The sequence below is a fragment of the Nycticebus coucang genome, chromosome 16 (assembly GCF_027406575.1).
Source record: "Nycticebus coucang isolate mNycCou1 chromosome 16, mNycCou1.pri, whole genome shotgun sequence".
NCBI classification, from domain to species: Eukaryota; Metazoa; Chordata; class Mammalia; order Primates; family Lorisidae; genus Nycticebus; species Nycticebus coucang.
Window position 1 is genome coordinate 75,798,409 of NC_069795.1, and position 23,321 is coordinate 75,821,729.

The 23,321-nt window shown below is 39.7% G+C and overlaps 2 protein-coding genes across 11 annotated transcripts in view; both read right to left on the bottom strand.

The window, feature by feature from the left end:
- The window catches only part of LRCH3 (leucine rich repeats and calponin homology domain containing 3), a 144,368-nt gene that overhangs the window by 87,777 nt on the left and 33,270 nt on the right, over positions 1 to 23,321 (bottom strand). The window lies entirely within an intron of this gene.
- On the bottom strand, positions 3,742 to 4,205 carry LOC128567335 (60S ribosomal protein L31-like). Its single transcript, XM_053564543.1, has one exon. It carries the CDS (start codon positions 4,169 to 4,171, stop codon positions 3,794 to 3,796), a length of 378 nt encoding a protein of 125 aa, XP_053420518.1. The 5' UTR covers positions 4,172 to 4,205; the 3' UTR covers positions 3,742 to 3,793.

Sequence of the window (23,321 nt, forward strand, 5' to 3'; positions counted from 1 at the left end):
CCCGGCTATTTTTTGAGATGGAGTCTCACTCTTGATTAGGCTGGTCTTGAACCCATCAGCTCAGGCAATCCACCTGCCTCAGCCTCCCAGAGTGCTAGGATTACAGGCATGAGCCACCACGCCTGGCCTAGGTTTTTTTTAATATATTCATTTCTTTTCCTTTGGGTAGATAACCAGCAATTGATTACCTTATAAACTGGTATATTAAGGGGAAGAATCAAACATTTATCCTGCTTTCCCCATATGAAGGTACCAGTGAGTAACCAAATAATTAAACCATTATAAAAGTTCTACATATGAATAAAGAAAAACATAATGGGCTGGGCGCACGGTGGCTCACCCCTATAATCCTAGCACTCAGGGAAGCTGAGGCAGGTGGATAGCTTGAGCTCATAGGTTCCAGACCAGCCTAAGCAAAAAGCAAGACCCACATCTCTACTAAAAAAATAGAAAAACTGAGGCAAGAAGATCACTTGAGCCCAAGAGTTGGAGATTGCTGTGAGCTATGATGCTACGGCACTCTACCCAAGGTGACAGCTTGAGACGCGGTCTCAAAACTCCCCTCCCCCAACCCAGACTATCACCATTTTGTAACCTCCAATGAATTAATGGATCTAGAATTGAGCATCAGTGGCTGTCCTTTACAAAAAAAAAAAAATCACTAGAAAAACAGAAAATCACCTATGGTCTTGCCAAGGGACAAAACCTGAATCTTATCATGCTTCTGGATCACCAGCAGACTTTCAGGAAATGCAGAAGACAAAGGAATATGCTGATTATACCATCACTCTATCATTCTCCATTTTGATTTTATTAAATATACTGTAAAATTCATTTGCTCATCAGTATTTTCTTTTTTCTTTACTTTCACCATACAATTCTTTTCTTAGTAATCTGTAGATGTAATCCTACTACCTTCAATTTTCCAGGGCCATCCTGGACAGTCCAGTCACTAGTGCATAACTTACTGTTTTTCTTTTGAAAGCAGTTCTGTCTGCCCACCACCCTCAACACTCTAGTGTGGCTAGTGTGGAACTCAGTGAGCTCTTTCAATCCTTCTTCAAACTAAAGGAAGTCTCTTCTATTATATTTTTAGTTATTTATTATATCTCCTCTATTTAGTCTTTCTCTTTATGTATTTTGTTTTAGTATCCTCTTCTACTTAACTCTTCCTCTTCTTTATTAATTTGAGTTGCAACGAAAAGTAACTTCTCTACAAATTAATATACAGAAAAGTTTCTCCCTCACTTCATTTCAATTATTTTATGATATGATTAAAAGTATGCCATGTTCTTTTTCTTGAGAATTTCAAGATAATTTGTTTTGTTCTACTGTCTAAACTTGTAATCTCATCTAATAGTTCTATCTTACTGAAGTCACTGTTTTGGATTTACTCCTTGTTCATCCTCTCTCTGGCTGTCTGACTATATTAAGTGATTATTTTCCTTTTCCAATACATGGCTCTCCTCATCCTTGAAGCTCAGATGAAGGGGCAAGGTTACAATGAATGGCAATTAACCCCAAAACAGAAGCAGCAACCATAAAAAGGACCCAAACTAAGCTTCATCTCTAGGGCACAGCTATTTCTGGGAACTCAAAAGTTTTGATAACTGTCTCATAGGCTTTTGCCTCTTGTTTCCATTTAAACATCAGTATATCCCAAGACTCACACATTCCAAATGTGACCTCCACACCTGCCAGCCCCACACCTGCTTCCATCTTAAATGGAAGTTAGTAACTGAAGTTGGGTGACAGACCATCTTGCCAACCTGCCTCCTTCATTATGTATTCATTTGGAAAAAGTTAAAGCCCAATTAACAGAAGCCAGTAAGTACTCCAGACTAAAAATTTCCCATAGAATCATTTTGTGAATAACTTCAATACAAAGAATAACAAGAATTATTTTATCAATTCCAATTTAAATTATATTAGTATAATTTAAGATTTTTTTTTTTTAGAGATAAGAGTTTCACTTTATAACCCTGGGTCGAGTGCCGTGGTGTCACATTGCTCACAGCAACCTCCAACTCCTGGGCTTACTTAGGTGGTTCTCTTGCCTCAGCCTCTCAAGTAGCTGGGACTACAGGCACTCACCACAATGCCTGGCTATTTGGCTATTTTTTTGTTGCAGTTTGGCCGGGGCCGGGTTTGAACCCACCACCCTCGGTATATAGGGCCAGCGCCCTACCCACTGAGCCACAGATGCTGCCCAAAATTATATTAGTATAATTTTATTTTATTTTTTTTATATTAGTATAATTTTAAAAATTGAAGAAATGAAATAAATTATTGTCAATTACAAGCTGCTCTTTAAATATTTAAGTTTAATCCAATAAAAATGACTTTGGACAATAAATTAAAACTAAGTAAAGACTATTTAAGATCAGTTAGTTTAATAATTGCTGGCAGCACCTGTAGCTCAGTGAGTAGGGCACCGGCTACATATACCGAGGTTGGCGGGTTCAAACCTACCCCAGGCCTGCTAAACAATAATGACAAGAAGCTGAGGCAAGATCACTTGAGCCCAAGAGTTTGAAGTTGCTGTGAGCTCATGCCACAGTTTAGTCTCAAACTCCTGGCCTTAAATGATCTTCCTGCCCTGGCCTCCGAAGTGGGCAGGATTATGGGGGTAGCCACTGTGCCCAGTAGTGAGCAGTGTTTTGTAATTCTTAAGTCATCTCTGTTATTTCTAACAGTGCTGTTTGGTTTGAAATCTCCTGTTTTTGTTGCTGTGGTAGACATACTTTAATGTGGTTCCTATGATCTCCTGTTGATATTTTGGATGAATAGCCCTCTTACACTTCAGTGTGGTGGGACTTGCCACTTGTTTCTAACCAAGAGAATACTGCAAAGGTGATGTGATGTCACTCCTGTGGTATGTTTACATTATATAAGATTCTATCTTGCTAGCCAACTTCCTCGAGTCTCTCTTGTGCTCTTCCCCTCTCTGTCCCTCTCTGCTGCTGATTTTGAAGAAGCTGGCTTCTATGAATCCTACAGTCGCAAGGAAATGAATTCTGCCAATAAGCTCCAAATGAAAACTCAGCTCTAGCCAACAACTTGTCTGCAGTCTAGCAGCGGTCCCATCACAGGCCATGCCTGGACTTACAACTCAAAGAAATGTGAGATATTTTAAGCTGCTAAGTTTGTGATAATGTGTTACATAGCATGAAAAATTATTATAATATAGTCAATACTTCCATAGAACATCCTTTTCTATCCTTTAATTTCAACTTTTCAGGACCTTTATATTTGAATGTGTTTCTTACAAATAGCACGTACAGGGCGGCGCCTGTGGCTCAGTGAGTAGGGCGCCGGCCCCATATACCGAGGGTGGTGGGTTCAAACCCAGCCCCGGCCAAACTGCAACAACAAAAAAATAGCCAGGCGTTGTGGCGGGCGCCTGTAGTCCCAGCTGCTTGGGAGGCTGAGGCAGGAGAATCACATCAGCCCAAGAGCTGGAGTTTGCTGTGAGCCGTGTGACGCCATGGCACTCTACCGAGGGCAGTAAAGTGAGACTCTGTCTCTACAAAAAAAAAAAAAAAAAAAAAAACAAATAGCACATACATAGATTTTGTTTTCTTTTTTGACAATCTTTAACTTAAACACTTAGCTTGTTTTTAGCATAATTACCCACTATATTTGGATTTTTTAAGGGTCATATTATTTGTGACAGATACAGTACACTACCCTTTGAATATCTATGTTCTCTCTGCCTCCTCCTTTTTCACTATTTGAATCTTTTTTTTTTTGTCATTTTATAATTTTATTTGGTATGTCTGACGATCACCAGTTAGTTCTCATCCACGTTGACTGTCTGTAGATTTTTGAAAGTAGTAACAGGTACATAGGTAACCAAAGTATAGAGCTTGTTTGGTGAATCTTCATCTTCATTGTGTTTTCTGGATAACCGCACACGGATATGGTATGGGACATTCCTTATGCCTTTGGCCCAGACAGCTTTGTTAAGCCTGGTATCAATGCGCACATCTGGAGTTCCCATCTCTTTCATGGCAAATTTCCGGATCTCTTTGAGTGCCCGAGGGGCACGCTTCTTGAAGCCCACTCCATGGATGCGCTTGTGAATATTGATAGTGTATTCTCGAGTCACCACCTCGTTGATGGCGGACCGGCCCTTCTTCTTCTCGCCACCCTTCTTTGCGGGAGCCATCCTACAGGTCCCAAGTTGGAAAGAAAGAGCGCGCGGAATTCTCACTATTTGAATCTTAACTGTGTTTAAAATAGTAAAGTGTCAGCTAGACTACTAATGGATACTTCCGATTTTATTAATCATTAAAGTTCAAACTCAGAAAATAAAGATACAAAATTTGACCAATTTTCACTGGGCAACTAATGTAGGAAATTCTCATTATGAGCAGTGTTTGGAGTTTGTATGTAAACTGAATGTTTAAAAAGACCTTACATTTTGGCTTGGTGCCCATAATACAGTGGTTACAGTGCCAGCCACATACACCAAGGCTGGCAGGTTCAAACCCAGCCTGGGCTAGTTAAACAAAGACAACTGCAATAAAAAATTGCCAGGCATTGTGGCAGGCACCTGGAGTCCCTGCTACTTGGGAGAATGAGGCAAGAGAATTGCTTAAGCCCAAGAATTGGAGGTTGCTGTGATACCACAGCACTCTACTGAGGGAGTGGGTAGTGAGATTCACAGAGAGGAGATTCTGTCTCAAAAAAAAAAAAACCCTCACATTTTTCCATAATTGAAAAAAGGATTTCTTAGATTTTAAGATTTTAAATGATGCTACTTAAATGCTATATATTTACAAATATATTCCTTTTCCAGTATTTCTTATCTCAGTACATCATGCTTTTGTCCACTTAGCTGCGTAAGTCAGAATTTTGTAATCATTCCTGACACCTTTCTTCTTCCCAATCTAATCCTATCAGTGCTCAATTTCTTGGCTCAAATGCCTCTTGCATCCATCCATGTCTCCTCATCTTCCCTGTCATTGCCTTTTAGGATTATTCTTCAAATAAAATCAAATAACACAAGGAAAATTATTTCATATAGAGTAAAATACAATGAAGGGAGCATAAAGCCAGCTTCATAATATTGATAAAAAGAAAGCAAAAATAAACATATAAATAACCCCCCTCATTATAGGAAATTCTACTATGCAATAAAATATAACAGGGTACAATATAATCGTTTATGATCTTTGATCATCAAAAAGAAGTAATATTGTACTCAGTCTACAGAGTATTCCAAAAGTCTCCATACACAGGAAAACTTAGCAATCCTGAATAACAATAACAACAGGTATCTTGAGACATGTTTACCATGTGTGGGAGAGAAGCATGTATGTATGTATGTATGTATGTATGTATAGAAAGAAGTGGCCAACATGTAGAAAATATTTTGTAAATTGAAAGGTGGGGCCCAGAGATAAGACTGGAGTGGAGATGTTCAGGCCAGGTTTATTTATTTTGGGGGAGGGAGGGCACGAGCTTTATTGGCTGCAAATTCTCCTCAGAAGCCAGGTCTGCTGGGGCTGGATGAGGCTACCTCAGCCTAAGTTCCAGGTTCTCTCTCAGGCCAGGTTTATTAAAAGGGGAAGGTGACCTGCCTGTGCAGTGCAAGGTGGCATCTGCACCCAGGGGCGGTTACAGATCCCTTTTATATGGGGCTGAAGAGGGTGGGCAAATTCCACAGCTTGCCTGGAAAGTTAGGGTCTTTTGACACCTCAGGGGAACAGGGCTCACCAGATCCCTTGAGTCTTTGTCTGAGGAGGAGGAGGGGAAAGGGTTTGTGTATGGTAGCGTTAGGGCTCCCATAAATAAAGGTACACTTAGCTACAATTTTCCATTTTCCCTATGTACAGCAACTTTTTGAATACTCCACTTTCAAAAGGTAAAAAAAAAAAAAAAGAAAAGAAAAGAAAACATTTATTTAAAGATTTACATTAAGTGCTTAAAATAGTTTTCTTATCCATCTGTGAGGTTAAATAAGTAGAGAGGTGGCTCAGTGCCCTTAGCTCAGTGGTTAGGGACTGGCCACATACACTGGAGCTGGAAGGTTCCAACCTGGCTTAGACCTGCTAAACAACGACAACTGCAACAACAACAAAAAAAATAGCTGGGCGTTGTGGCGGGCGCCTGAAGTCCCAGGTACTTGGGAGGCTGAGGCAAGAGAATCTCTTAAGCCCAAGAGTTTGAGGTTGCTGTGAGCTGTGATGCCATGGCACTCTACCAAGGGTGACAAAGTTGGGCGGCGCCTGTGGCTCAGTGAGTAGGGCGCCAGCCCCATATGCCGAGGGTGGCGGGTTCAAACCCAGCCCCGGCCAAACTGCAACCAAAAAATAGCCGGGCGTTGTGGCGGGCGCCTGTAGTCCCAGCTGCTCCAGAGGCTGAGGCAAGAGAATCGCGTAAGCCCAAGGGTTAAGAGGTTGCTGTGAGCCGTGTGACATCACGGCACTCTACCCGAGGGCGGTACAGTGAGACTCTGTCTCTACAAAAAAAAAAAAAAAAAAACCAAGGGTGACAAAGTCTCAAAAAATAAAAATAAAAAAAAGTAGCGAGGTTATTGGATCTTTGTGTCATTAGAGGAACTATTAAAAATAACTCTGTTTTGATTTCACACATAGAGATAATACTAGTGTTGTCACATGAGCCTTGTAAATTTCCAGCTCTATGCCAGCATAATCAACCTTAGATTGTTTTCCAGACTGCAAGCTCAATTGAGATTTGCCAAGTACTATAAAAAGACCCAAATTGGATCATAAACAACTTTTCGATCAAACTATTAAATTACGTCTATGTGTCACATCCTGAATGTGGCTTTGGTCTTTCACCAGCCATTATCTTTTCCTCTAATGCTAGTGATATAAGCCAATGAATATACTAACATTTGGCACAGCCCTTGGTAGATACACAGGGTGTCCTGAAGGTCAGCATGCATACATACATACACAGGAAAAATGGGAAATTGTAGCTAAATGTACCTTTATTTATAAATTTTTCTTTTCTTTCTTTTTTTTTTTTTTTGAGACAGTCTCAGTATGTTGCCCTTGCTAGAGTGCTATGGAGTCACAGCTCATAGTACCCTCAAACTCTTGCGCTTAAGAGATTCTCTTGCCTCGGCCTCCCAAGTAGCTGGGACTAAAGCTGCCCTCCACAATGCCCAGCTATTTTTAGAGGTGGAGTCTCGCTCTTGCTTAGGCTGGTCTTACCTGTGAGCTCAGGCAATCCACCCTCCTTGGCCTCCCAGAGTGCTAGGATTACAGGCGTGAGCCACCACGCCTGGCCCCAGTACTATAAGTTTTTAAAATTATATGTTAAAGAAAAAAAACCTAAACAATAGTAAAAAAAACAAACAAAAAACTCACTTTCTGAGAAGAGCGTAAGAATGGTCACTCTGCTAGATGTGGTGGCTCACGCCTATAATCCCTACACTTGGGAGGCTAGGCGGATTGCCTAAGCTCACGAGTTCGAGACCAACCTGAGCAACAGCAAGAGACTCCGTCTCTAAAAACAAACAAAAAAATAGCTGGGTGCTGTGACAGGTGCCTGTAGCCTCAGCTATCTAGAAGGCTGAGGCAAAAGAATTGCTTGAATCCAAGATTTTGAAGTTGCTGTAAGCTAAGATGTCACAGCACACGATGAAGGGTGAGCAAGTGAGACTCTATCTCAAAAAAGAAAATAATAATGGTCACTCTATATTCACCTAACAAATTTTTAATTATTAATATCATTTTCACTGACAAATCTATACTTACATATTTTTATGGGTCATAGCATGTTATTTTGATACATGTATACAAAAACCAATGATTAAATCGAGCAAAGTAACATATCCATCATCTCACCACATCACTTTTTTTGGTAAACTTACTCTCTTAGTTTGAAGAGAGTCACCACATCATGAGGGTAGGGACTATGCTGCTTTGTTTAGCTCTGTCTACCTGGTAGCTAGTACGCAGCACATAGCAGAGTTCGACAAAATATTTGTTTAAAAAATGAGCAAACAGCGGCCAATCACGGTGGCTCAGGCCTGTAATCCTAGCACTCTGGGAGGCTGAAGCGGATGGATTGCTTGAGCTCATGGGTTGGAGACCAGCCTAAGCAAAAAGCGAGACTTCCCCCATCTCTACTAAAAATAGAAAAAACTGAGGCAAGAGGATCGCTTAAGCCCAGGAGTTGGAGGTTGCTATGAGCTTGAATCCACGGCAACAGCTTGAGGCTGTCTCAAAAAGAAAAAAAAAAAGAAGAGAGCAAATAAGGGGATGAAAGAAAAACAGTATGCTAAGAAACAAGTAAGAAGCCATGTGCTACATCTTCAGAGAGCTCCATCTATAGAAAGACTACAACATAAAAAACATACTGAAAAGGGGCCAACATATAAATTTACCTTAATGATATTTTTCTATTTAAAGAACAAATAAGTATTTAAATAAATCAAATCTAACTACTAAGGGGGGAAACTATGTATTATGTTTACCAAACTACAGCTAAATATTTTGTGATTTAAGGGAAAAAAGCTGAGATGGGTTATAAGTGTAAAACAGAGTGCTTTGGGACTATATATAATATAATGCCTTGGACCTTTTTATCCATTCTGAAACAGAAAATGCTTTAAATTTATAACATTCCCCTTTCTATTCAAAAAATATACACACAAATCTATTATTTACCTATTTACCTATCATTCACATGAACTTATGGATTTTCATTTTATTCAATGGTTTATAGTCCATTATGGTTCTTATTTATTTAGTGCTTAAATTGTCCCAGATTTGACTATGGCAATTTCCCTTTAGGCTACCTCTTACATCTCTTTGACATGTCAGCTTTGTTTATTTATTTATTTAACTAGTTATTTGTTAGCATTCCTTATATTCTAGCACAATAAGATGTTCTAGGGCTGGGTGGCGCCTGTGGCTCAGTCGGTAGGGCGCCGGCCCCATATACCAAGGGTGACGGGTTCAAACCCGGCCCCGGCCAAACTGCAACCAAAAAATAGCCGGGTGTTGTGGCGGGCGCCTGTAGTCCCAGCTACTTGGGAGGCTGAGGCAAGAGAATCGCTGAAGCCCAGGAGTTGGAGGTTGCTGTGAGCTTGTGAGGCCACGGCACTCTACAGAGGGCCATAAAGTGAGACTCTGTCTCTACAAAAAAAAAAAAAAAAAAGATGTTCCAGGGCTTATCTTTCAACTTCTTTGTCCCAGGTCTAGAATCAGCTATTTCTCATTCAGGTATAATAGAAACTTCTGTTCAAGTTTTATTTAGGTGAGTGGGGTGAAGGGGAAAACCATGAATTCTGGGGGAAGTTGCAGACCTCTGGGGGAAGTTAAATGACTGTTGTTTAATTCTAAGCCAGTAACTTTGGAGTGGCCCATTAAACGGCAATTGGAAAACAGGCCAGAAATTGGTAAGTGGAAGCACAGTGCATCTGTAACAGAAACCTGAAACATCTGGCATTGGGTTTTGAACCAGGCAATAGGCATGGGGTATAAGGAGCCTCACAACTGTTAGTAGAGGCTGAAAGGCAGTGAAAAAAACTGCTATTGAAGGCTGGAGAAAGGCACCCTAGTTCTGCTCTGGCAGAACAATTATAGAAACTATTAACTTCCTGTAATATGATATTTAGAAAGGAAACCTAATGAATTTAAATCACCATAAACATATGTGGCTAACTGTTATGAGACTTATGTTAGCTGAAGTTAAGAAATATTTGACATGGGCGGCGCCTGTGGTTCAGTGAGCAGGGCGCCGGCCCCATATGCCGAGGGTGGCGGGTTCAAGCCCAGCCCCTGCCGAACTGCAACAAAAAATAAGCTGGGTGTTGTGGGGGCGCCTGTAGTCCCAGTTACTCGGCAGGCTGAGGCAAGAGAATCGCCTAAGCCCAGGAGTTGGAGGTTGCGTGAGCTGTGTGATGCCACGGCACTCTACCGAGGGCAATAAAGTGAAACTCTGTCTCTACAAAAAAAATAAAAATAAAAAAATATTTGACAATGGGCTTGGCACCTGTAGCTCAAGCAGCTAGGGCGCCAGCCACATACACCAGAGCTGGCAGGTTCGAATCCAGCCCAAGCCACCAAACAATAACAACTACAACCAAAAAATAGCTGGGTGTTGTGGCAGGCACCTGTAATCCCAGCTACTTGGGAGGCTGAGGCAAGAGAGTAACTTAAGCCCAAGAGTTGGAGGTTGCTGTGAACTGTGACACCACAGCACTCTACCCAGGGCGACAGCTTGAGACTCTGTCTCAAAAAAAAAAAAGGAAGAAATATTTGACAATAGAGCACTACGTATTTATTTTAAATCTTAATGATGAAAAAGCACATACAGGGCGGCGCCTGTGGCTCAGTGAGCAGGGCACCGGCCCCATATACCAAGGGTGGCGGGTTCAAACCCAGCCCCGGCCAAACTGCAACAAAAAAATAGCCGGGCGTTGTGGTGGGCGCCTGTAGTCCCAGCTACTCGGGAGGCTGAGGCAGGAGAATCGCCTAAGCCCGGGAGTTGGAGGTTGCTGTGAGCTGTGTGATGCCACGGCACTCTACCGAGGGCGATAAAGTGAAACTCTGTCTCTACAAAAAAATAAATAAATAAAAAAAAAAAAAAAAGAAAGAAAAAGCACATACATTCCAGCATTTTTCTAATTTAATTTTTCTCCCTTCATTTTTTTGTAGGTATCATTTATATACATTTACATATTTTTCTTTTTCAAATAATGTAGAGAAAAAAGACATCAGCCAGCTTAAAAGACCCACTTAGCTTTTACATACTCTACCAATAAAAAGTAGGCAAAATTATATCCTTAAAATACAATTTGGAAAAAACTATTCTTAATTGAGACAAATGATATAACCAGATTTTAGTTCTGTCTCCACCTCTTAATCACCAGAACATTTCAGAATCTAGCACTTCCAGTGAGATGCTTTTAATTACAGTAGAACCTCCACAGTTGACCACTTCCCTACATTGACCACCTCCTTAAGTTGACCTAATTTTCATAGACCACATGTATGTATCAGCACAGTAGGCCTAATTTCTTATAACCTCCGTATGTTGACCAGTTCATTACAGTCCCCTGGGTGGTCAACATACAGAGGTTCTACTGTAGTTACTACCTTGGTGATAATTGATTTGAGCTCGTGTGATATATATTATATGGTTATTTAAATGAGCCTAGGCTCTGAAACCTCTTCTAGTTTCATAGAAAAATGCCAAGGCTTGGGCAAATTGGGGTGGGAGGATCAATCCAGCCAAATCCATTGATCTGAGAGTATGAATTAATTGCCCAGAATTTGACCAGCACAGAGGGAGGCTGGGAGTAAGCCATAGAGTATGAACTAGGTGAGAATGAAAAAAAAAAGCAAATCTACATGCCTGCAGAGAGAAGCTCACCTATGAAGGACACTCACCAGTCACATGCAAACATGAGACACTACTATATCGTACTTTTTCTTCACGTTAAGAAGGCATAGTGAGAAGAACTTTTTTCTAAGTCTATCCCTCCCACTAACTGTTCAATAACTTTATGTTTTAGCCGGGTGTTGTGGCGGGCGCCTGTAGTCCCAGCTACTTGGGAGGCTGAGGCAGGAGAATCGCGTAAGTCCAAGAGCTGGAGGTTGCTGTGAGTTCTGTGATGTCATGGCACTCTACCCAGGGCGGTAAAGTGAGACTCTGTCTCTACAAAAAATAAAAAAATAAAAAAAAATAAAAAATAACTTTATGTTTATGAAGTAGGAGTCGTTGACTCCTACTTTTGGGGACATACATGGAGCCCAAAGACATAACAATAATATGGAGCCTTAAATCTGAAAAAAAATTTTGAGAAACATTTATTAACTAACTCACATGCATTTTTATCCCAGTTAATTTCATTTTCTATTTTTTTATCTTTATTTGAGGCTGCAAAGGTTACAAGGTCTATAAAAAGAACATAATTATTTTGCTAATACGATATTACTTCTCATAAGGTGGCAAAGAAAAAAGAGAAAAGGAAAAGAAACCCTTTAAAAAGCTAAATTCCTTATAATACAATAGCTTGTTAACAACTCTTTTAAAAGAAAATAATTCTAAGTAGAGTTTCAATAAAATCTAAGTAGAGCTCAACAAAATCTTTAATTGTTCTCAGAGAAGTCTGTTCAATTTGTCCTTTCTTTGAGATGTAATCAAATAGTGGCAATTGCTGTTCCCAACTTTTCCTAGAGTTGCCTGAGGCAACCTTCCTTTTTTTATTTGAGACCAGTGTCTGATGTTTTTTTTTTTTTTTTTTGGAGACAGAGTCTCACTATGTCCCCTTCGGTAGAGTACCATACCATCACAGCTCACAGCAACCTCAAACTCTTGGGCTCAAGCAATTCTCTTGCCTCAGCCTCCAAAACAGCTGGGACTACAGGTGCCCACCACAATACCTGGCTATTTTTTGGTTGCAGTTGTCATTGTTGTTTGGCAGGCCTAGGCTGAATTCAAACCCGCCAGCTCCGGTGCATGTGGCTGGCGCCGTAATCACTGAGCTACAGGCGCCAAGTCCAGTGTCTGACTTTACATACGAAGGTGTCTGACATCACTTCCTATGATTCACCAGAACTAAGCCACACTCTCTTCTACCCTTATACTTCTCCCCATTACAAAAACGTAGTGACTTATCTGTTGAAAGGACCATTTATCTGAACTATAACTAAGTTAAATTCAATTGAACCAATCAATACAAATATTTTAAATTTAAGTTTTCCATATCCACAAGAAGTCAGCTTGAACTCATTCAGTTCTATGAAGAGTTCTTCAAAGTTTTTACACCTATTGCGCATGAGCAGGTTGCCTGAAGCACACCGGAAAAAGGGACATTCTTCCCAAATCTCTCATTTAAAAAAATATATATACATGTTTTGGACTCTTTATCTTGCTTATTATCATAGATACATATAGTGAGAAACTTTTAAGGTATTTGCTCAGCTTCCAATGATAATTTCTCTCTCTCGTTCACAGGGGATGACCCCTCTCTCCCAGATTTTTTTTTAAATTTTCTATATTTTGGGGCGGCATCTGTGGTTCAGTGGGTAGAGCGCTGGCCCCATATACCAAGGGTAGCGGGTTCAAACCTGGCCCTGGCCAAAACTGCAACAAAAAATAGCCGGGCGTTGTGGCAGGTGCCTGTAGTCCCAGCTACTTGGGAGGCCGAGGCAAGAGAATCTCCTAAGCCCAGGAGTTGGAGGTTGCTGTGAGCTGTGTGAGGCCACAGCACTCTACTGAGGGCCATAAAGTAAGAGACTGTCTCTACAAAAAAAAAAAAAAAAATTTTTCTATATTTTTATTATTTATTTTTTATTAAATCATATCTGTATACATTAATACAATCATGGAGTACAATGTGCTGGTTTTATATACAATTTGAAATATTTTCATCACCTCCCAGATTTTTATTCATATATACCAGTGAGTCTTAACCCTAGGGATCCTCTCAATGAAGGCTGCAACCAAAAAAATAGCCGGGCGTTGTGGCGGGTGCCTGTAGTCCCAGCTACTTGGGAGGCGGAGACAGAAAAATCGCTTGAGCCCAGGAATTGGGAGGTTGCTGTGAGCTGTGATGCAACGGCACTCTACCCAGGGCGACAGCTTAAGGCTGTCTCAAAAAAAAAAACTTTTGAAGTAGTCAAAGGATTTAAACAGCCATTTTCCCAAAGATAAACAAATGGCCAACAAATGTTTGAAAAGGTATCAACATTACTAATCATTAGGAACATGAAAAATAAAACCACATATTTGGATGGCTATTATTAAAAAAAGAGAGAAAACAAGTGTTAATAAGAATGTGAAGAAAGTGGAACCCTTGTACATTACTGGCTAGAATGTGAAATGGTATAGCCACTGTTGAAAAGAATATGGCAGTTCCTCAAAAAAAAAAAAAAAAAATCAAACATAAAATTATGTTTATGCTCACATGATCCAACAAGTGCACTTCTGCATATGTGACTAAAAGAATTGAAAATGAAGACTTGAATAGATACTTGTACACTTATATTCACAGCAGCATTATTTGTAACAGCTAAAAAGAAGAAATGAACCAAATGTCCACCAATGAATGAATAAAATGTATTATATGTATGCAATGGAATACTGTTCTATCTTAGAAAAGTAATGAAATTGGAGTTGTGTTCCTGGAAGCTCTGGCGGTGGCTGCGGCTCTAGTTAGGCGGGCCAGACTCCACGTGCTCCCGGCGAGCCGGTTGAAACCGTTGGCGGGCGCTGGCTGAGAGGCAATGTTTGCTATCTTCAATTAGAAGGACTGAGTTTCAACAGGATGACTTTTTGTACTGGGAGATCTGTAGGGAGGACATCGGGACATCCCGGGAGCTGGGAAATGAATGATCTTAGAAGATACAAACAGGTGGAGCAAGATGGCAGCCGAGTAACAGCTTCCTTGCATCTGGGCACCGTGAGTCTGGGGATATAGGACTCCAGGCATCTCTGGCTGGTGGGATCTGCCTATCATCACCCCTGAGAGGATACAGGGAGTCAGCGAGAGACTTCTGGACCCCAAGAGGAGGACTAAAACAGTGGAAAACCGGCAAGTGGTCGCGTGTGTTCAATCCGCCTAAACCCGCCCGCAACTGTAAGTTCAGTAGCAGCGAGACTGCAAACCAGAAAGGCCTTACCTGTGAACTGTTTTGGTGTCTTTGGACTTGGCACTCAGCTGAACTGCCTTGGGGAGAGCCTGAGCGGGAGTGCGGAGAACTTTGGCCTTTGTCTAGGGCCCCAGTCTGAGCCGCTGAGCCAGACGGAGCTAATAGAGTTTGGCTCTGGGTCACAGGCAGACATTGTGAGCGATCTGCCCCGGCAAGCTCCGCCCTCAGGGTCGCAGAGCTGGAATTGGGTGGGAGCTGGTAACCCAGCGACCAAGTAGCCTAAGGGCGGGGTCTGAGCTGCCTTGCAGCCCTAACCCTCGGGGGCAGAGGGAGACCAGTTTTGACACACAGGGTAAGTGGATAGCCACTTCAGCAGTGATTCCAGCAACAAGCACTTCCCTGAGAAAGCTTCTGCTCAGTAAGTGAACAAGTTCAAAGTGCCTTTTAAGTGGGCTGAAGAGAGATTTAGGGTGTCTACCTGCTGGGGTTCGAGAAACTAGCAGCCTCCAGTCGTATCAGAACTGTGATTAACATCTCATACCCCAGAAGACCACGTGTTGCCCAGACAATATTCAATTCCATATACATACTGCTTTGTTTTTGGTTGCGTGTGTTTTTTTTTGTTTGTTTGTTTGGTTTTTTTTTTTTTTTTTTGGTTTGGTTTTTTTTTTGTTTATTTTGACGTTCTAGATTGTTGTTTTGTTTTTTAAGTTCAACCTTTTCCATACAGATCCTTTTTCTTTCTCAGTTTTTCTAGTTTAATTATAATTTCCCATTGCTGCCTATTTCAATAATCAGAACTTCATTTTTGTTAGTGTTTCTCCCACTATTATTTGGTTTTTCCAGCCAATTTTATCCCGTAAGGTTTTCTGTTTGCTTGTTTTGGTTTGATTTATAGCATTTTTGTCTTTCCTCTCTACTTGGTGGAGGTGGGGTACTGTGTCTGATCAGGTTAGCAAAGAGCTGCTGACCTCAAGGGAACCACCCCACTTGGCACCCCCAGAAGGTGTTTTTTTTTTTTTTAAGGTTGTATCAAAGTACCCTACTGTACACCTATATTGCTCTGTCTCCATCTTTCTGTGCCTCTCTTCTTTTTGTCAATATTCCTTTCACCTAACCACTCTCCTTTCTCTATTTTTCTTTTTTTTCATTTTTTTTTTTTTTCTTATCACTCGGTCCTCATTTCTTTCATCGCTTTTTTGCTCTTAAACCTTCTCACCCTTCTGGTCCTGTAACCCTTAGTCCACAGGCACAAGAACTTAAAGAGCAAGAGGAATTGAAAGGAAAATTAGGGCAAGTAAACAGATAAAAGAAATCACCCATGAGGAAGAATCAGCAGAAAACTCCAGGCAACATGAAGAACCAGTCCAGAACTACCCCGCCAAGGGACCATGAGGTAGCTACTGCAGAGGATTCCACCTATACAGAAATGTTAGGAATGACAGAAAGGGAATTTAGAATACACATGTTGAAAACAATGAAGGAAATGATGGAAACAATGAAGGAAACTGTTAATAAAGTGGAAAATAACCAAAAGGAAATTCAAAAACAGAATCAAATAAGAGATGAACGATATGAAGAATATAAAAAGGATATAGCAGAGCTGAAGGAAATGAAACAGTCAATCAGGGAACTTAAAGATGCAATGGAAAGTATCAGCAACAGGTTAGACCATGCAGAAGAAAGAATTTCAGAGGTAGAAGACAAAGTTTTTGAGATAACTCAGATAGTAAAAGAGGCAGAAAAGAAGAGAGAGAAAGCAGAACGTTCACTGTCAGAATTATGGGACTTTATGAAGCGTTCCAACATACGAGTTATAGGAATTCCAGAAGGGGAAGAAGAATGCCCCAGAGGAATGGAAGCCATACTAGAGAATATTATAAAAGAAAATTTCCCAAATATCACCAAAGATTCTGACACACTGCTTTCAGAGGGATATCGGACCCCAGGTCGCCTCAACTCTAACCGAGCTTCTCCAAGACACATTGTGATGAACCTGTCCAAAGTCAAGACCAAAGAAAAGATTCTGCAAGCTGCCAGGAATAAGCGCCAGTTGACCTACAGGGGCAAATCCATCAGATTGACCGCAGACTTCTCTAATGAAACTTTCCAAGCAAGAAGACAATGGTCATCTACCTTTAATCTACTTAAACAGAACAATTTTCAGCCCAGAATTCTGTACCCTGCTAAGCTAAGCTTCAGAATTGACGGAGAAATCAAATCATTTACGGATATACAAACATTGAGGAAATTCGCCACAACAAGACCAGCTCTACAGGAAATACTTCAACCTGTTCTGCACACTGACCACCACAATGGATCAGCAGCAAAGTAAGAACTCAGAAATTAAAGGACAGAACCTAACCTCCACACTGATGCAAAAGATAAAACTAAGCAATGGACTCTCACAAAATAAGACGAATAGAATACTACCACACTTGTCAATTATCTCAATAAATGTTAATGGCTTGAATTCCCCACTGAAGAGACATAGATTGGTTGACTGGATTAAAAAACACAAGCCATCCATTTGCTGTCTGCAAGAAACACACCTGGCTTCAAAAGACAAATTAAAGCTCCGAGTCAAGGGTTGGAAGACAATTTTTCAGGCAAATGGAATTCAGAAGAAAAGAGGAGTTGCAATCTTATTTTCAGACACATGTGGATTTAAAGCAACTAAAGTCAAAAAAGACAAAGATGGTCACTTTATATTGGTCAAGGGAAAAATACAACAAGAAGACATTTCAATTCTAAATATTTATGCACCCAATTTAAATGCTCCCAGATTCTTGAAGCAGACCTTACTCAGTCTGAGCAATATGATATCTGATAATACCATCATAACAGGGGACTTTAACACTCCTCTTACAGAGCTGGACAGATCCTCTAAACAGAAATTAAACAAGGATATAAGAGACTTAAATGAGACTCTAGAACAACTGTGCTTGATAGACGCATATAGAACACTCCACCCCAAAGATAAAGAATATACATTCTTCTCATCACCCCATGGAACATTCTCCAAAATTGATCATATCCTGGGACACAAAACAAATATCAACAGAATCAAAAGAATTGAAATTTTACCTTGTATCTTCTCAGACCATAAGGCACTAAAGGTGGAACTCAACTCTAACAAAAATGCTCGACCCCACCCAAAGGCATGGAAGCTAAACAATCTTCTGTTGAATAACAGATGGGTGCAGGAAGAAATAAAACAGGAAATCATTAACTTCCTTGAGCTAACAACAATGAAGACACAAGCTACCAAAACCTGTGGGATACTGCAAAAGCAGTTTTGAGAGGAAAATTCATCGCTTTAGATGCCTACATTCGAAAAACTGAAAGAGAGCACATCAACAATCTCACAAGAGATCTTATGGAATTGGAAAAAGAAGAACAATCTAAGCCTAAACTCAGTAGAAGAAAAGAAATATCCAAAATCAAATCAGAGATCAATGAAATTGAAAACAAAAGAATCATTCAGAAAATTAATGAAACAAGGAGTTGGTTTTTTGAAAAAATAAATAAAATAGATAAACCATTGGCCAGACTAACGAGGAATAGAAAAGTAAAATCTCTAGTAACCTCAATCAGAAATGATAAAGGGGAAATAACAACTGATCCCACAGAGATACAAGAGATCATCTCTGAATACTACCAGAAACTCTATGCCCAGAAATTTGACAATGTGAAAGAAATGGATCAATATTTGGAATCACACCCTCTCCCTAGACTCAGCCAGGAAGAAATAGAGCTCCTGAACAGACCAATTTCAAGCACTGAGATCAAAGAAACAATAAAAAAGCTTCCAACCAAAAAATGCCCTGGTCCAGATGGCTTCACTCCAGAATTCTATCAAACCTTCAAGGAAGAGCTTATTCCTGTACTGCAGAAATTATTCCAGAAAATTGAGGAAGAAGGAATCTTCCCCAACACATTCTATGAAGCAAACATCACCCTGATACCAAAACCAGGAAAAGACCCAAACAAAAAGGAGAATTTCAGACCAATCTCACTCATGAACATAGACGCAAAAATTCTCAACAAAATCCTAGCCAATAGATTACAGCTTATCATCAAAAAAGTCATTCATCATGATCAAGTAGGCTTCATCCCAGGGATGCAAGGCTGGTTTAACATACGCAAGTCCATAAACGTTATCCACCATATTAACAGAGGCAAAAATAAAGATCACATGATCCTCTCAATAGATGCAGAAAAAGCATTTGATAAAATCCAGCATCCTTTTCTAATTAGAACTCTGAAGAGTATAGGCATAGGTGGCACATTTCTAAAACTGATTGAAGCTATCTATGACAAACCCACAGCCAATATTTTACTGCATGGAGTAAAACTGAAAGCTTTTCCTCTTAGAACTGGAACCAGACAAGGTTGTCCTCTGTCACCTTTACTATTCAACATAGTGCTGGAAGTTCTAGCCAATACAATTAGGCAAGACAAGGAAATAAAGGGAATCCAAATGGGAGCAGAGGAGGTCAAACTCTCCCTCTTTGCTGACGACATGATCTTATACTTAGAGAACCCCAAAGACTCAACCACAAGACTCCTAGAAGTCATCAAAAAATACAGTAATGTTTCAGGATATAAAATCAATGTCCACAAGTCAGTAGCCTTTGTGTACACCAATAACAGTCAAGATGAGAAGCTAATTAAGGACACAACTCCCTTCACCATAGTCTCAAAGAAAATCAAATACCTAGGAATATACCTAACGAAGGAGGTGAAGGACCTGTATAAAGAAAACTATGAAATCCTCAGAAAGGAAATAGCAGAGGATATTAACAAATGGAAGAACATACCATGCTCATGGATGGGAAGAATCAACATTGTTAAAATGTCCATACTTCCCAAAGCAATCTACCTATTCAATGCCATTCCTATCAAAATACCAACATCATACTTTCAAGATTTGGAAAAAATGATTCTGCGTTTTGTATGGAACTGGAAAAAACCCCGTATAGCTAAGGCAGTTCTCTGTAATAAAAATAAAGCTGGGGGCATCAGCATACCAGATTTTAGTCTGTACTACAAAGCCATAGTGCTCAAGACAGCATGGTACTGGCACAAAAACAGAGACATAGACACTTGGAATCGAATGGAACACCAAGAAATGAAACTAACATCTTACAACCACCTAATCTTTGATAAACCAAACAAGAACATACCTTGGGGGAAAGACTCCCTATTCAATAAATGGTGTTGGGAGAACTGGATGTCTACATGTAAAAGACTGAAACTGGACCCACACCTTTCCCCACTCACAAAAATTGATTCAAGATGGATAAAGGACTTAAACTTAAGGCATGAAACAATAAAAACCCTCCAAGAAAGCATAGGAAAAACACTGGAAGATATTGGCCTGGGGAAAGACTTCATGAAGAAGACTGCCATGGCAATTGCAACAACAACAAAAATAAACAAATGGGACTTCATTAAACTGAAAAGCTTCTGTACAGCTAAGGAGACAATAACCAAAGCAAAGAGACAACCTACACAATGGGAAAGGATATTTGCATATTTTCAATCAGACAAAAGCTTGATAACTAGGATCTATAGAGAACTCAAATTAATCCACATGAAAAAAGCCAACAATCCCTTATATCAATGGGCAAGAGACATGAATAGAACTTTCTCTAAAGACGACAGACGAATGGCAAACAAACACATGAAAAAATGTTCATCATCTCTATATATTAGAGAAATGCAAATCAAAACAACCCTGAGATATCATCTAACCCCAGTGAGAATGGCCCACATCACAAAATCTCAAAACTGCAGATGCTGGCGTGGATGTGGAGAGAAGGGAACACTTTTACACTGCTGGTGGGACTGCAAACTAGTACAACCTTTCTGGAAGGAAGTATGGAGAATCCTCAAAGCACTCAAGCTAGACCTCCCATTTGATCCTGCAATCCCATTACTGGGCATCTACCCAGAAGGAAAGAAATCCTTTTATCATAAGGACACTTGTACTAGACTGTTTATTGCAGCTCAATTTACAGTCGCCAAAATGTGGAAACAGCCTAAATGCCCACCAACGCAGGAATGGATTAACAAGCTGTGGTATATGTATACCATGGAATACTATTCAGCCATTAAAAAAAATGGAGACTTTACATCCTTCGTATTAACCTGGATGGACGTGGAAGATATTATTCTTAGTAAAGCATCACAAGAATGGAGAAGCATGAATCCTATGTACTCAATTTTGATATGAGGACAATTAATGACAATTATGGTTATGGGGGGGGAAACAGAAAGAGGGAACGAGGGAGGTGGGTGGGGCCTTGGTGTGTGTCACACTTTATGGGGGCAAGACATGATTGCAAGAGGGACTTTACCTAACAATTGCAATCAGTGTAACCTGGCTTATTGTACCCTCAATGAATCCCCAACAATAAAAAAAAAAAAAAAGATACAAACAAAAATCAAAAGAAAAAAAAAGAAAAGTAATGAAATTCTGATACATGCTACAACATAGATAAACTTTAAAAAACATTATGCTAAGTGGAATAGGCCATACGCCAAAGGACAAATACTATATGAGTCCATTTATAGGAGGTACACAGAATATTCAAATTCACAGAGACATAAAGTAGAATGGTTATCAGGAGTTGCAAGAAGGGGAAAGTAGTGAAGAGTTAATATTTAATGTATATAAGTCTGAGATGATAAAAAAGTTCTGGAGATTAAGTAAATACACTTAATGCTACTGAACTATACACTTACACTTGAAAGTGGTTAAAGTGGTAAATTCTGTTATGTATATTTTACCACAAAAATTAAAAAATACTCAAAATAAAAAAGACATAATCTGCCTCTTTTTAGTGATATGTCCATTAAGAAAATCTCTGTGAAATTACTGGGTATTCCAATAACTCTATCGTATGCCTCAGCAATAAACTGAATAATGCAAAAATTACAGAAACAAAAATCCAAAGTATTGGCTCGGTGCTCATAGCTCAGTGGTTAGGGCGCCAGCCACATACACTGAGGCTGGCAGTTTAGAACCTAGCCCGGGCCTGCTAAACAACAATGACAACTGCAACAAAAAAAAAGCCAGGCATTATGGCAGGCGCCTGTAGCCCAGGTACTTGAGAGGCTGAGACAAGAGAATCTCTTAAGCCCAAGAGTTTGAGGTTGCTGTGAGCTGTGATGCCAAGCACTCTACCTAGGATAACATAGTGAACTCTTGTCTCAAAGGAAAAAAAAAAAATCCAAAGTATTCCTGAACTTCAAACCTCAAATATTAAGTCTTACAACTATGTAACAGAGACTATCAGTTGCTTATTAACTCTTTCGTTCCTAACCCCATTTCTCTTTGTCAGGGAGAAAAATGTTTAGTATGTCATTTTATTCAGTATTATAATAATAGGCCTTATTTCTTAAAACTTTGAAAACCATGCCAAGAAAACCTAGGTTCATTCCAACTCAAACACAAATTAATGTTTTCAACAGTATGGCATTTATTAAGACATGCTAGCAGTCAAAAAGTCTTATGTTCTAATAATTCCTCAGGCCATCCCACGCAATGACATCATTCTTACCAAATAAAGCCCATTACGCAATACCCATATGTACTATCACGTTCTATGAGAACATCACTGCTATGAATGTTAAAAGGGCCAGAGATTATGACAAGTAACCTGTGGAAGAAATTTTCTTTAACATTGAAGAATGTAAAAATTTAAAGAGTACTATAGGAATAATATCTTTGAATACATAAATAATTGGTAAAGGCAAACAATGAAAAAATTCTAAAATGCAGATTCAGTATGAAATGAACTAAAAAGTCAAATTCTCAAGTCAGGTCAAGGTCCTAAAGAATAATACAAAAGTAAAAATTTCAGATATTATTAACTATTTAACAAATTACAATGATACCGTTTGTGGTTCTTTCCACAGGCTAAAGAATACGAAGGGACAAAAACACAAACAGTTGCCCATTAAAAGAAGATAGGTAATAAGTCTGTTACATTTTTGAAACTTTCTCTTTAAATTTGCCACATTTAAAAAACATTCTTAAAAAAAAAAAAAGGAAAAGAAAAACACTCTAAAGCGGAATTACAAGAGGTGCTGTGAATATCATTACTATACACTGCTACCTAATTCGATTCAACTTCAAAAAGTAATGCAGAGGCCAGGCATAGTGGCACATGCCTATAATCCTAAGCATTCTGGGAGCCAAGGCAGGTGGACTGCTTGAGGTCAGGAGTTCCAGACCTAAGCAAGAATGAGAAGCCCCTGTCTCTACTAAAAATAGAAAAACTAGCCAGGTATTGTGGCAGGCACTTTATAGTTAGTCCCTGCTACTTGGGAGGCTGAGGCAAGATTACTTGAGCCCAGGAGTTTGAAGCTGTTGTGAGCTCTGACAACAGGGTATCTAGCCTGGGGCAACAGAGTGAGACTCTGAGAAAGAAAGCAAGAGAAGAAAGGAAGGAAGGGAGAGAGAGAGGGAGAAAAGAAAGAAAAAACACTCTATATTTCAGCATTTCCTTTTTGTTTTCAATCACATTTCCATTCCCATAAAATTCTGTTGAGAGAATGCAGTAAAAATTGGTTTTTTTGGGCCATTAACATTAATTATGTAACCCAAAGATTTTTGCTATTAATTATGTAACCCAAGGAGGTAAAGAGAATATTTTCTAATGTTTTTCATTCCAAAGTCATATTCTTTTTATCTGACTTGTGGACCACCTTTTAAAAATT

Bases quoted from the DNA above. Each gene is read 5' to 3' on its own strand.
- LOC128567335 (XM_053564543.1), bottom strand. From the start codon at position 4,171: ATGGCTCCCGCAAAGAAGGGTGGCGAGAAGAAGAAGGGCCGGTCCGCC.